The sequence below is a fragment of the Salvelinus namaycush genome, chromosome 1, assembly GCF_016432855.1.
Source record: "Salvelinus namaycush isolate Seneca chromosome 1, SaNama_1.0, whole genome shotgun sequence".
In the NCBI taxonomy this organism is placed as follows: Eukaryota; Metazoa; Chordata; class Actinopteri; order Salmoniformes; family Salmonidae; genus Salvelinus; species Salvelinus namaycush.
In genome coordinates, this window is record NC_052307.1 from 24,643,786 (window position 1) to 24,657,243 (window position 13,458).

Sequence of the window (13,458 nt, forward strand, 5' to 3'; positions counted from 1 at the left end):
GCCATCCACCCCGACCAACCAACCAAATGTTTGTTTTGCCTGACATTACCTTCTGTCTTATGTAACCATACCAAAAGTAAAATATCATACTAATTTGAGTGTCCCGGATTTACATTTATTATGTCAGGTCTAATTGCCAACATATTGTGTTCTATACATTAAGCCTAAATGCCAAGCAGCTACTGTGATAAATAGAATGGTGTGGTTGTGTATGTGTGAGTCTTTTATAATAAGTCTGTTCCGGGATCAATGCTGAGCATTCAAAGAAACATTAGCATACATGCAGTAATACAAATTATAATAATTTCCTGTTAAAAAAAAAAAAATCATTAATGTGTTGCGTGTGTGAGGGCAAAGAGTGCGCGTTTAGAACTACAATCCCACAATGCAAAGAGCGCGCTGAAAAACGTGGGTACAGAGGTGTTGTGGATGGCAGGGGAAGCCAGGTTTGTTCAAACCGGGTGATGCGAATAGGCATTTGCTGCGATGGTCGGGGGGAAGGCTTCCACGAATCCGGAATCTCGTTGTCTGTATGCAGTAATTTGGCCGGGGGTGGTCGAGGGCAGCCTGAGTTGAGAGAAGTTAGATAGACATGAACGCACAATTAAAACAATAAATCAATTTAATGTCGAGTCTTTCAGCCAGTAAAAAGCCTAGCAAAGGAACTTTGAGTCGGTTTGACTGTTTCTTCGTGAGCTAATGGATTTATGAAAACGACGAAAGGATCTTCTATCGCTTCTAAAATCTCTTGAAGTGGGGAATATTGCGCACACCTAATCACATTTTATAGTAGCCGATGTAGTCATATCCTACATTTTTTTTTCTTTCTACGTTTTTACCTTGTACATTTGGAGGTCTGGGATTGGGGCAGACCTCTCCATGGAGGAAGCTTTCTTTTGATGCTTTGCGCATTGTTTTCTTTTCTTTTTGGCAAGTTGGGTAAACGTGGGAAAAGTATAATATATTGTAAAAGTTTCCTCGTTTATTACCACATATTTACGGGTTAAAATAAACTACGTTGGCTATTCAAGCTTTAAAAAAAAAATTCAACATCAAATCTCGGAGTCCAACATTTTTCTACGCTGGCAGTTTCGTCGCCCCTCGAGGTTTTTGTCAAAAAGGTAGGTTTTTTTCAAGGTGTACATTCTAATAATTTGTATTTACATGTTCGGCACAGAGCGTGCTGCTAGAATTATTTTTAGCGAGGTCTACCTATCTAGCATTATTTAGATCAGGTATCCACATTGTGACAGATGACTCCCAGAAAGAACATTTTTGTTTGTTTAATTTATTTTTTAAATAGCCTGTAGCACTAGTCCCCCTCCGATATGGAGTCTGGACATCTGTTTCTGGTTTGGAAACAAACCATGCACCAATGATGTGACTGGACTTTTATTTTCCCCCTTCAAGTTTTTATTTTACACATTTTAGAAAAGTGGCTGTATATTCGGTTGAAAATTTTACATTTGGTGATGGTTTTGTAATTTTTTATTTGTTTGTCATGTGCTTAATTGGTTGGGGAGAGCATTTGTAGTAGTGGGGGGCAATAACCCTCTGGAAGCTCAGTCACCTCTTCAAACACTTGGAACATTGGGAGAGAAGATTACATTTGTGAGTATTTAATTGTTGTAATTTATTTTGTTGCTTTTCCGGTTGATCTCTTCAATTAGCCCTAACATAGGCCTATATTAGGATTTAAGTTCCCCTTCCTCAGTGTGACATGCAAAATGTTACACCTTTGGTGAGAGGGTTTTGTATCAGTATGCATTTTCAATTAAGAAATATTATGACGTGGTGGCTATGCAGTGTATTTCTGTCTTTGTAATGTTTTTTTGAAAAATAGTTTTTTTCATTCCCATTTTATTAGATATATTGCCTTTACCTCCGTCACCTGTGTTTCTGGCTAATTAAAAGATGCAAGTCAGTGCTTGTTTTGACATAACATGTTTGCACAAGATTTTGCTTGAGTGTGTCTTCAAAATAGCCCATAATTTGAAATTAACTTCTGAAGAAAACAAAGTGTTCTTTACATGATTTATTTACCTCAGATTGGAATTAGATGCTCTTTTGCTTTAAAATATCTATATTTTTTAGGGTTTCTAGAGATCACACCCCCCTGCTCTCTATATAGTCTATAGTACTCTTATCTTTAATCTCCAACATTTCCAGTGGTTATCAGTAGGGCCTACCCATCCTGACATTACCAAACTTTTCAAGAGGGAGGGATCCTGATTTATACCAGCCAAATCCCTACGCCCTCTCCTTCATATTCAGTCGTTTTAGATAGTTTTTAAGGAAAGATGCTTTAGTACTTGAGAGTTATGTGAAACAAATGAGCAAACTACAAAACAGGCTCCTGGGAATAAGCTTAGTCAACTACATTGACTTCCAAGAATGCACATGTCGAATGTTCACAACAAAAGTGTTTACAATGTGAAACAAAAATAAGATCAAGAGAATATTGATTGGAAGATGGTTTTTTTCTGTGAAGTAATACTACTTAGAAGTATCAGTTACAGGGTTTTGATTTCAGGCTGTCTGTTTACCCCAAGTAGTAAGCATACTTACTGAGAGAGAAAAAAAAGTACATACTGTACAATTCCCACTAATATCCAGCAACTTTGCACAGCCATTGAAGAGGAGTGGGACAACATTCCACAGGCCAAAATCAACAGCCTGATCAACTCTATGCAAAGGAGATGTCGCACTGCATGAGGCAAATGGTCACACCAGATACTGACTGGTTTTCTGATCCTCGCCCATACTTTTTTTTTTTAAAGGTATATGTGACCAACAGATATGTTTCTGTATTCCCAGTCATGTGAAATCCATAGATTATGGCCTAATTAATGTATTTAAATTGACTGATTACCTTATATGAACTGTAACTCAGTAAAATATTTGAAATTGTTGCGTTTTATTTTTTTGTTCAGTATACATGAAATCATGTGTCCACCCCAAAAGCCTGCTTTGCCAATTTAGTGTTGCTAATGCTGACTTTGTATTGAAGCAGGTTTAGAATGGAATAGTGTCAATGAGCCTTAAATGTTACTATCAAGTTGGTTTTAAATGAGAGGGAGAAGATGGATGGTTGAGCTAAGCGGCATTCCCTTAGGGAGTTCACCAGGAAAAAAAGTTGTTCTGTTGAGCTGTAGGAAAGGAAGTGAGGAATTGTCATGCCCTGTAATTTACTAGGCTGCTGGGTTGGCACAGAGTTATTGTAGCTTACTGTTTCTGTGGAAAGTTGTTTCAGTGGTTTAATAATAGTTTGTGGTGAAATGTGGCATTGAATAACTTAGCCTACATTGGAGAATATCTTACCTGTAATTTGTATGAAAAATAGACTGAAGTTATACATCTTTTGAAATGGAGATCACCTTGTTACTATGCATGTGCATCAAGTATTGTAACTAAACAACATATTTAGAAACTTGGGAGAATTCAGTCCTTTATATTTTTTATTCATTTTTACTTGACCAGGGAAGACACATTGAGACTTGGTCTCTTTTTCTAAATGTGCCCTGCCCTGCACAATACAATACACACACACATATGCAGGGCACATTTTGAAAGAGACCTACGTCTCAATTTGTCTTTCCTGGTAAAGTAAAAATGAATGAGTGAGTAGGTGTGTCCAAACTTTTGACTGGTACTATACATACATACAGTTGAAGTTGGAAGTTTACATACACCTTAGCCAAATACATTTAAACTCAGTTTTTCACAATTCCTGACATTTAATCCTAGTAAAAATTCCCTGTCTTAGGTCAGTTAGGATCACCACTATATTTTAAGAATGTGAAATGTCAATAATAGAGAATTATTTATTTCAGCTTGTATTTCATCACATTCCTAGTGGGTCAGAAGTTTACATACACTCAATTAGTATTTGGTAACATTGTTTAACTTGGGTCAAACGTTTCGGGTAGCCTTCCACAAGCTTCCCACAATAAGTTGGGTGAATTTTGGCCCATTCCTACTGACAAAGCTGGTGTAACTGAGTCAGGTTTGTAGGCCTGCTTGCTCGCATGCGCTTTTTCAGTTCTGCCCACAAATGTTCTATAGGATTGAGGTCAGGGCTTTGTGATGGCCACTCCAATACCTTGACTTTGTTGTCCTTAAGCCATTTTGCCACAACTTTGGAAGTCTGCTTGGGGTCATTGTCCATTTGGAAGACCCATTTGCGACCAAGCTTTAGCTTCCTGACTGATGTCTTGAGATGTTGCTTCAATATATCCACATCATTTCCCTTCCTCATGATGCCATCTATTTTGTGAAGTTTATCAGTCCCTCATGCAGCAAAGCACCCCCACATGGTGTTCTTCGGCTTGCAAGCATCCCCCTTTTTCCTCCAAACACAGCGATGGTCATTATGGCCAAACAGTTCTATTTTTGTTTCATCAGACCAGAGGACATTTCACCAAAATGTACGATCTTTGTCCCCATGTGCAGTTGCAAACCGTAGTCTGGCTTTGGAGCAGTGGCTTCTTCCTTGCTGAGCGGCCTTTCAGGGTATGTCGATATAAGACTCGTTTTACTATGGAAATAGATACTTTTGTAACTGTTTCCTCCAGCATCTTCACAAGGTCATTTGCTGTTGTTCTGGGATTGATTTGCACTTTTCGCACAAATACGTTCACCTCTAGGAGACAGAACGCGTCTCCTTCCTGAGCGGTATGACGGCTATGTGGTCCCATGGTGTTTATACTTGCATACTGTTGTTTGTACAGATGAACGTGTCACCTTCAGGCGTTTGGAAATTGCTCCCAAGGATGAACCAGACTTGTGGAGGTCCACCATTTTCTTCTGAGGTCTTGGCTGATTTCTTTTGATTTTCCCATGATGTCAAGCAAAGAGGCACTGAGTTTGAAGGTAGGCCTTGAAATACATCCACAGGTACACCTCCAATTGACTCAAATGATGTCAATTAGCCTGTCAGAAGCCTCTAAAGCCATATATATATAGTGTGTGTATGCATGTACCATCAAAAGTTTGGACACACCTACTCACTCATTCCAGGGTTTTTCTTTTCTTTTAACTTTTTCCTATGAAAATAGTGAAGACATCAAAACTATGAAATAACACATATGTAGTAACCAAAAGTGTTAAATCAAAATGTTTTATATTTGAGATTCTTCAAAGCCACCCTTTGCCTTGATGACAGCTTTGCACACTCTCTGCGTTCTTTCAACCAGCTTCATGAGGTCGTCACCTGGAATGCATTTCAATTAACAGGTGTGCCTTGTTAATTTGTGGAAACTGATTATCGTGCGGTCCACAACAGGAAAGGTATATTCAGAGTTACCTCTGCTGCAGAGGATAATTTAATTCGAGTTAACTGCACCTCAAATTGCAGCCCAAATAAATGCTTCATAGAGTAATAGACAGCCCAACATCAACTGTTCAGAGGAGACTGCGTGAATCAGGTATTCATGGTCGAATTGCTGCAAAGAAACCACTACTACAGGCCATCAATAAGAAAAATATGCTGGCTTGGGCCAAGAAACACGAGCAATGACATTTAGGCCGGTGGAAATATGTCCTTTGGTCTGATGAGTCCACATTTTAGATTTTTGGTTCCAGCCGCCGTGTCTTTGAGACGCAGAGTAGGTGAAAGGATGATCGCCGCATGTGTGGTTCCCACCGTGAAGCATGGAGCAGTGGTGTGGGCGTGCTTTGCTGGTGACACTGTCGGTGATTTATGTAGGATTCAAGGCACCAGCATGGCTACCACAGCATTCTGCAGCGATATGCCAACCCATCTGGTTTGCCCTTACTCCCACTATCATTTGTTTTTCAACAAGACAATGACCCAACACACCTCCAGGCTGTGTAAGGGTTATTTGATCAAGAAGGAGAGTGATGGAGTGCTGCATCAGATGACCTGGCCTCCACAATCACCCAACCTCACCCCAATTGAGATGATTTGGGGTGAAGTGGACTGCAGGGGGAAGGAAAAGCAGCCAACAAGTGCTCAGCATATGTGGGAATTCCTTTAAGACTGCATTCCATGTGAAGCTGGTTGAGAGAATGCCAAGTGTGTAAATCGGTCATCAAGGCAAAGGGTGCAGATTTACCTAGTTAGATGGAATTTTTAAACAAATAGGGATTAATGTATAGATCTGTGGGTCTTTTAGCGAAGTCCAGCCAACCTTTTGATGCAGTGTATCGAAACTGTCACCTGTGACGAAACAAATGGCATTAAGTAGCTGGTGTCCAGTGGTTTGAGTAGTAGCAGCTGCACTTTGATAAATAATATCACCATAATAAAGAACAGATGAAAAGATTGACTCAATTATCTGCTTCCTACTGCTTAGAGAAAGGCACAGTCTTTTTCTGTAGAAATAGCCAACTTTCAATCTCAGCTTCTCAACCATCTCATATGTTTATAATTTTTTTTAATGTCAAATCAATCCAAGTGCCTAAGTATTTATATGCCGGAAGATGTTCAATTGGAGAACCATCTAATGAGTGAACATGTAGTTCATCTGAAACATTCTTACAAGAGTTTAAATAGCTATAAAATCTGTCTTGTAGTTCTAACAACACAGCCAGATCAACAGTCGGGGCAATGGCATACTTAATGGTGAAAAGCAGACCAAACACATCTGACTGCTGCCGACTTGTGAAAGCAGCTTAACTGGGTGGAATGGGCAAACTGAGTAAGTCCCCTAAATTGAACTCCCATGGAGAGAAGCTTGGTGTCTCTGCTCCGTAGACTGGCTCTGGGAGGGGAGAAATGAGTGGGGTTGGACTACAGAATCTAACAGAGCTAAGGAATTGTATGCATGGATGGATACAGTAATTACGGGGCCATGCTTGGGCTTATACCCTGTCTCGCTACATGTTTTAAATTCAACTTTATATGATAAAAATATGCCATTTAGCAGACCCTTTTATCCAAAGTGACTTAGTCATGCTTTGTGAAGGCAGATCTCTTCGCATTCTGATTGCTAAAACATTTGCAATTTTCAGATTTCTCTGTCTCTATCAAAACTCACAACTCTTGTGACCTGCATTACACATTGATCCAGCAGCTCATCTCCGTCTCAAATGTGACTCCGTGTGGATTCAGTGTGATTGTATGTTCAGTAGAGGCTCAGTAGAGGCTATGTGACATGATAAGCAGGGACCCTACAGCTATTGTTTGAGAGAAAATGTTTTTGTTTACTTGGATAAGTGTCTACTTTTAGTGTAATTGTATTCTAGCAGCCTTACGGCCTCATTTCAAGAACACATATAACAATGCTAGTGTCAACTGCCAGAGACCACATCTCTTGTGACTGTGTATTTATTTCCAAACCCTAATGTTGCACAACATCTATGAGATGAGGGTATTTTACACGAGTCAAGCGGTGCTGCAGATGCGTAATGCATATGTCAATATCTAGTATTCTCCGTAGTTGTAGGAGATGGTGAGAATAAATGAACTGAACGTCTTTATTTTGTGTGCTTTTCTCAAAATGTACCTGAGGAGTCTAGTGGACCACAAATTAACAATGTTTATACATGTCAATAATCCCTTTTTGGGAATAGGTTTTTCGGATTATATAATATTCAGAAAACATTAATTTAACCATTTGTGTGTTTTGTGCGGTATGTTCTTAGCATAGGCCTACAGTAAAAATGCAGTTTGCACTTGACAAACTTGGGCGTTGCGTGATATTTCACACTCTGACGACATTATTGGTTCCCTCATCATGGAGCGTTGTCTAAATGGTTGTGTAGTGATGAGCGCTCGGGGAACGTGGTTGGCCGTGTGCTGTGCGGACTTCCTTCTGTTTGGCAGTTGAAGTGGATTCTTGGAGCCTGACCAGGCTCCGACTCACTGCTTACGGGTCTGTGCCGGAACACTAGGCCATTCTTGGAAAGTGAAATTGAATTTATTTTGACGACAGTACAAGGAACATGTTTAAGTGGAGAACACTCATGAAGACCATTCAGACTTTGCCCATCATTGTTGCCTGTTAGACAGCCAATCTTAACTCATATGGATGACCTGACCTCCCCTGGATGTTTCCCAGAGATTTTGTTTTTGTTTGGATCTATAGATTTTGGATTACTCCTACAGGCTTTTACATCAGTGAACTATGTAGACTATGTTCATATGTTCATATATGCATCCTATCTCATGTATATTGCTGATTTAATTCCAAAGATGCTAATGCTTGTTACTTTAGACAAAATGTATGTAGACTTCATTGTTTTCGATTAGGCGTGTTCTCAGAATCCAACACCCTACAACAACTTGACAGGGATGAGAACAAATTGTGATTGGCGATTGCGTTGGGGTTGGGGCCAAACCAACTGTTGGGTGATAGATCTGCGAGTGTAATAAATAAAAAATAATAATTGTTATGGCTTGGCGGCCTTTCTACAGGGGTGTCACGTAGCAGCCCTGAGTTTTTGGGTCCTTAACAAATGCCTCGGGGGATTATGGGGGTGAGGGGCAAGCGTTAATCTCTTGAGCCAGATGCTGCAGGGTGTAGGGGTGAGCAGATATGCATGTGAGGGTCACCCACAGCAGTGTGCCCATGTACAGCACACGTCCCCATCTTCAATTTGCCATCAATAGCCATGGGGGAGCTAGTCTGTGACATGAGCTCTGCCTGCCCAGTTATCTCTTGTCTTTTTGTATCCTTTCTTTATTCTTCTTAATTGTTTCCTCCTTGTTGTATCATGGCAACAAAGATGACTTTGTAGCACTCACATTGTTGCCTTTTTTAGAACAAGCTTATTTAAAGTTACTGCTTGTAAAGAAAGGTGTTTTAGCTACTCTTGCATATAAATACTTAAACAACTCTTTAGAACTAGGGAATACAATTTCACTTGTTTGTTCAGGTATTCCAAAACAATCTGATACATGCTTTGTATTTTCTTATCACACAGGGAGTATCTGCACATGCAAAAAATGCAAACACCAACCTTGAAATTCAAAAACCAACATTTTTATCAAAGAACAATGGACAATCTGCTGTACTTGTTACACTGAACAAAAATATAAACGCAACATGTAAAGTGTTTGTCCCATGTTTCGGGGGCTGAAGTGAAAGATCCCCCAAAAAAATCATACACACAAAGCTTATTTCTCTTTTTGCATGTCAAAAAAGATACATGTCAAATAACACTATTTGACATGTCAAACAAGCTTGTTGACTGAATATGACTGCACGTTACATAATTTAATGCGTTCATATTTTTTTTTACTTCGTTATTACACATTGATTACACTCACTTGTATTTCATATGTCACAAAGATTCATCGATACGTATGCTATGATGCTGGTAAAGTTGTCTCGCGCACCTACAGTGCACCTACAATGTTTTTCCCCCAAACATAGCAAAACGACATCTGTTTCAGTAGCTATAGTTAGCTAGCTAACTTTATAGCTAGGTGTCATCTAAAATAACCCTTTGCTTTAATGGTGGTCGAACCCATCTATGTGAAGCTAGCCACAATAGTGGACTTTGCAGTTACTTTTATTTTGAAGGCTATGTCATTGACAGTGATGCAAATTAATACAAATACTAGAATTATGCCATAATTGAATAGATCATGCTAAACGAGGTTGGAATGTTATATAAAATGAACGAAAGACAATTTTGTTAACTTGACAATCTGTTGAAATCACACTGGATGTATTATTCTTTAGAATTGCATTGGGGGCATACTTATTTCACTGTACAGCCTTACCTATGGATTGTGGATCAATGACATGGGGTATCAGTCTACTCAGTGACACCCAGAGAACATTAGCGTCGTAGCTCTTATTGCGTGACTCTGAAACAACTGTGAATTGAGCCACATTTATTGTCAATCTGTGTATTGAACACTATTCCCAAGGAAAAACAATACTGTGTGGATGTTTTGGAGTCTAACTCTGAGGAGGACGTTGGGAAAAAATATCTTGGTTATTGAGTAGACTGATACCACATTTTAATTGATCCCCAATCCTTAGGTAAAGCTGTACAGTGCAATATGAATGTCAATACACACAATAGGCTGACTGGGAGGTGATTTCACACAGTCACAATCCTGCGATAAGAGCTACAGCGCTAATATTTGCGTAAACTCTTCAGTTGTGTTCTGTGGGTGTCACCGAGTAGACCAGTGGTCACCAACCTTTTCTGAGTCAAGATAACTTTTGCAGTCAAAAAGCAAGCTGAGATCTACTGATCAGATTATATATATTTTTTTACAATAACCTCACAAAAAGTTTTGTAGGAATGAGGTTTTGGCAGTAGGCCTAATACATTATCACAGCATATTGGCTATAAGAGTGGCCTGCCAATATTGTTAATCAGACCATATATTTCAAAACTCGAGCTTTGATAACAAATTAGATCAGTTGGTTTAGCACTTGAGGCACTGTGGAGCATGAATTTAAATAATAGCCTTTTTTATTTTACTGGACTGATGGTACCTGCATCTGATGGTCAACGAGGTCAAATCACAACATCAGTGATCTTCAGGTCGAAAAGTCGGAGCTCTAGAAAGATTCCCAAGTTTCCGAGTTGGATGACCGCTAAACAATTTTTTCCCAACCGCCTCTCACGGTCCCTGCTCTCACCTTCCTTTCCTCCGGTGAGACTGACCAGAGAGAGGGGACACCGTCTTCCACCTGATGGCGAAACTCGAGTCGCACCGCATCTGCCTCATACACAAATTCATGTTGTTCCTGACCAGAGAAAGTTAAATATTCCTTAATACTAATTCATTTCAATTGACTGATTACCTTATATGAACCGAAACTCAGTAAAATATTTGAAATTGTTGCATGTTGTTTTTATATTTTCGTTCAGTATAATTCTCTGGTGCAGCGTTAGTCTTTCTAGGTGTTTGTTTCACATGAACAACACGTTAGCTAAAGGCATCTGCATACAGGTTCAGTTTGCTCCTAACAGAACTCAACTAGGTGACGTGAACGTCTGTTTTTGTATACTCCCTTAAAATACCTTTGCTTGAAAAATGAGAAAAAAACATTGGCAATATTACGGTTTGAGATGAGATGCCGTACTCAACATACAGTAACTCTTCCTCAATAGTCAGAATCAGTCTAAGATAAATCAAGAAATCTGTCATTAATTTTGATGTTTTTGCCGAGGAGGTCTTAGTCAAGCAATTTTACATCTAAGACGTTTTGGTGCAGTATTTCTCAAGTGAAAGAATTTGCATGAAAACTAGTTGTCTGTCGCTGAATAACAACAAACACTTCATTGAAGAATTCCTACTGTTGCCCAATCACCAACGAAGGGGCGTAGACTACAGCTACCGAACTTTGGCTTGCATCAAGATTTTTTTTTCAAACACCCGGGAAAAAAACACCAAAACAAAAGAAGTAACACAATTTTGTCTTCATATATGTGCAATCTGTTTCGACTGGGAAGCATGCGGTAAGCCCAACTCTCAGTTTAGGTCTCGTGGGTTTTCATGCAAGGCTCTCAAATCATAACTTTGCATTTTGTGTTTCACATGTCACGTGAGCATAGTTTCACCTTGTTGTTTGTTCCTCCAGTTTGGCACAGTGAATGGCTCAGTGCTGATGCCCCAGAGGTCCGGATGGAGTTCCAGTCACAGAGTAGTCAACAGCTGTAGCACACCCCACAGGATGTTGGCGGTACAGAGTATGCTGGTGGTTCTGGCCTTTCTTGCCCAGATTTTACTCTCCCAGGCCCGACCTGCCATCCCAGATGAAGGTAAGGCTCCCCTCCCTGGCCCTTTAAAAAAACATTATTTTATTATTTTTATTTTTAAATATGGAGCCAGTCCATCACCTAAATTGTATGTCTACTTGTCACATTTCTCCTGATCATGTTTTTGTGGTCAAAATTAACCACAATATATTTGACTGGCTCTTATCCCAGACCCTTTTGAAATGGGTCATATGCTGCCCTTTTTTATTATTAATGTACTTCAGAAGATGTAGACCAACATAAACAATGGTCTAAATTTGTAATTTTATTTTACAAGCACTCCATCTTACCTGTAATGCTTTTATTCCTCTGGTCTCTATAGTTGTACTATAATCTAGTCTTTTCCAGTGTTTTAAGTTTCTTTGTAGTCTCAGTGCAGCCCCCACCCAATTCCCTGTATGATGTAGATGTAATGAGCCTAACTGGATCTAGTTTGACATGGCTCTCAGTATCTGCTATGTTATATTGTTGTAGCACTGAAATAGCTATGTTTATAGGTTGCATACGAAAAGGCAACCTAATAGTTGCACAAGCTCGGCTGAAAAAAAGGAAAAGGGTCACTGAAACAGAATCCTGAAAAATGTGTATTTTGGATCAATTCCAATAGTGTAATGGCTGCCTGGATTTGTGGGTGTATAGTTCTGGATGCTTACACTCAGCAGTCGGAAGTAGAGTGCTGCAAAAGGAATATAATAAAGCCCAGTATTATAATTAAAGTAATTATGAACGAGGGTATCTTGGGCTGTACGCCTTCTAAATAAACTAGGCAGGGCTGTGTTTATCCCAATACAGAGAGGGGAGGGAGTAAATGCCTCCCATCTGTAGCCTCAGGCCCAGGCAGCTTCACTACCTAGCTAGTAGTCCCTGCTCCTCTCCTCTTTTGTAATGAAAATGTGTTTGTTTTTTTGTCAGATGGATGAGTAAACTACCAGGAAACTATAAATTAGCTGTTAAAAAATAAAAACACCCATGAGTCCATTTGGAGCCCTTCCTAAACCAAAGAGAGAGGGTTTCTGAGAAAACAGTGTATATTCTTACAGCTATAATGAGAGACTGGGGGATATATTGCCAGTGGAGTTGGGAGCTTGATGCGTTCTCTCCACCCAGTTTTCAATCACTAAATGGCCAGGTATTATTTAGGGCCCCCTCTGCTTTTCTTCCAGCCCCCCTCTCCACACTACTTGGGAGTGCATCACCTTCCTCATGCTTCCCTGCTGGGTGACTGATTGCTTCAGCTGTTCACAAACAATCACGGCAGAATTATTTGGTCACATTCTTTTTGTCATGGGTGGAAAACAAAATTGCTTATTACGTGGAAATTGTCATGTTTTATGCATGTTCCTTTAAAAACATTTTTTTTGCTGCTTACTCTTCAGTATTTGTGGCTTGTTTCTCTTTGAGGAGGATTGGGTTGAAAAGGCCCTCCTCAAAATGAGAAGTCTTTAAAGGAGACAAGTCATTGAATGGTGGGGCCGCATGGGAAAACTGTTTCCCAGTGGATTCCTTGAACTGTGAGATCTGCTTCCTGTACTGAGGTTTGTGGCACTGTCAGTCAAAGCAGAAAAGACACTGACACTTAGTAGAGGACTCAAAACCCAGAGCTGCCATGGCTACCCTAATTCAGACTCTCCTCAGACATAGAGGGGTTTAGAGGCACTATACAGAGAGAGGGGTTTAGATGGAAATGTTGGCCATTGCTGAAAGTTTTTCAAAGGTTATCCCTTCCAACTTTTGGGTTTGCTAATAGACCCTGTGTTCTATCAC

At 39.8% G+C, this 13,458-nt stretch overlaps 1 protein-coding gene across 1 annotated transcript in view; it reads left to right on the forward strand.

Annotated features, from left to right (window-relative positions):
* Positions 1-497: 497 nt before the first annotated feature.
* The window catches only part of LOC120066669 (fibroblast growth factor receptor 1-A-like), a 39,428-nt gene continuing 26,467 nt past the window's right edge, over positions 498-13,458 (forward strand). The window contains 2 exon segments of the mRNA XM_039018144.1: positions 498-1,121; positions 11,517-11,697. Of these exon segments, the coding sequence (XP_038874072.1) occupies positions 11,544-11,697 (154 nt within the window). The 5' untranslated portion in view covers positions 498-1,121; positions 11,517-11,543.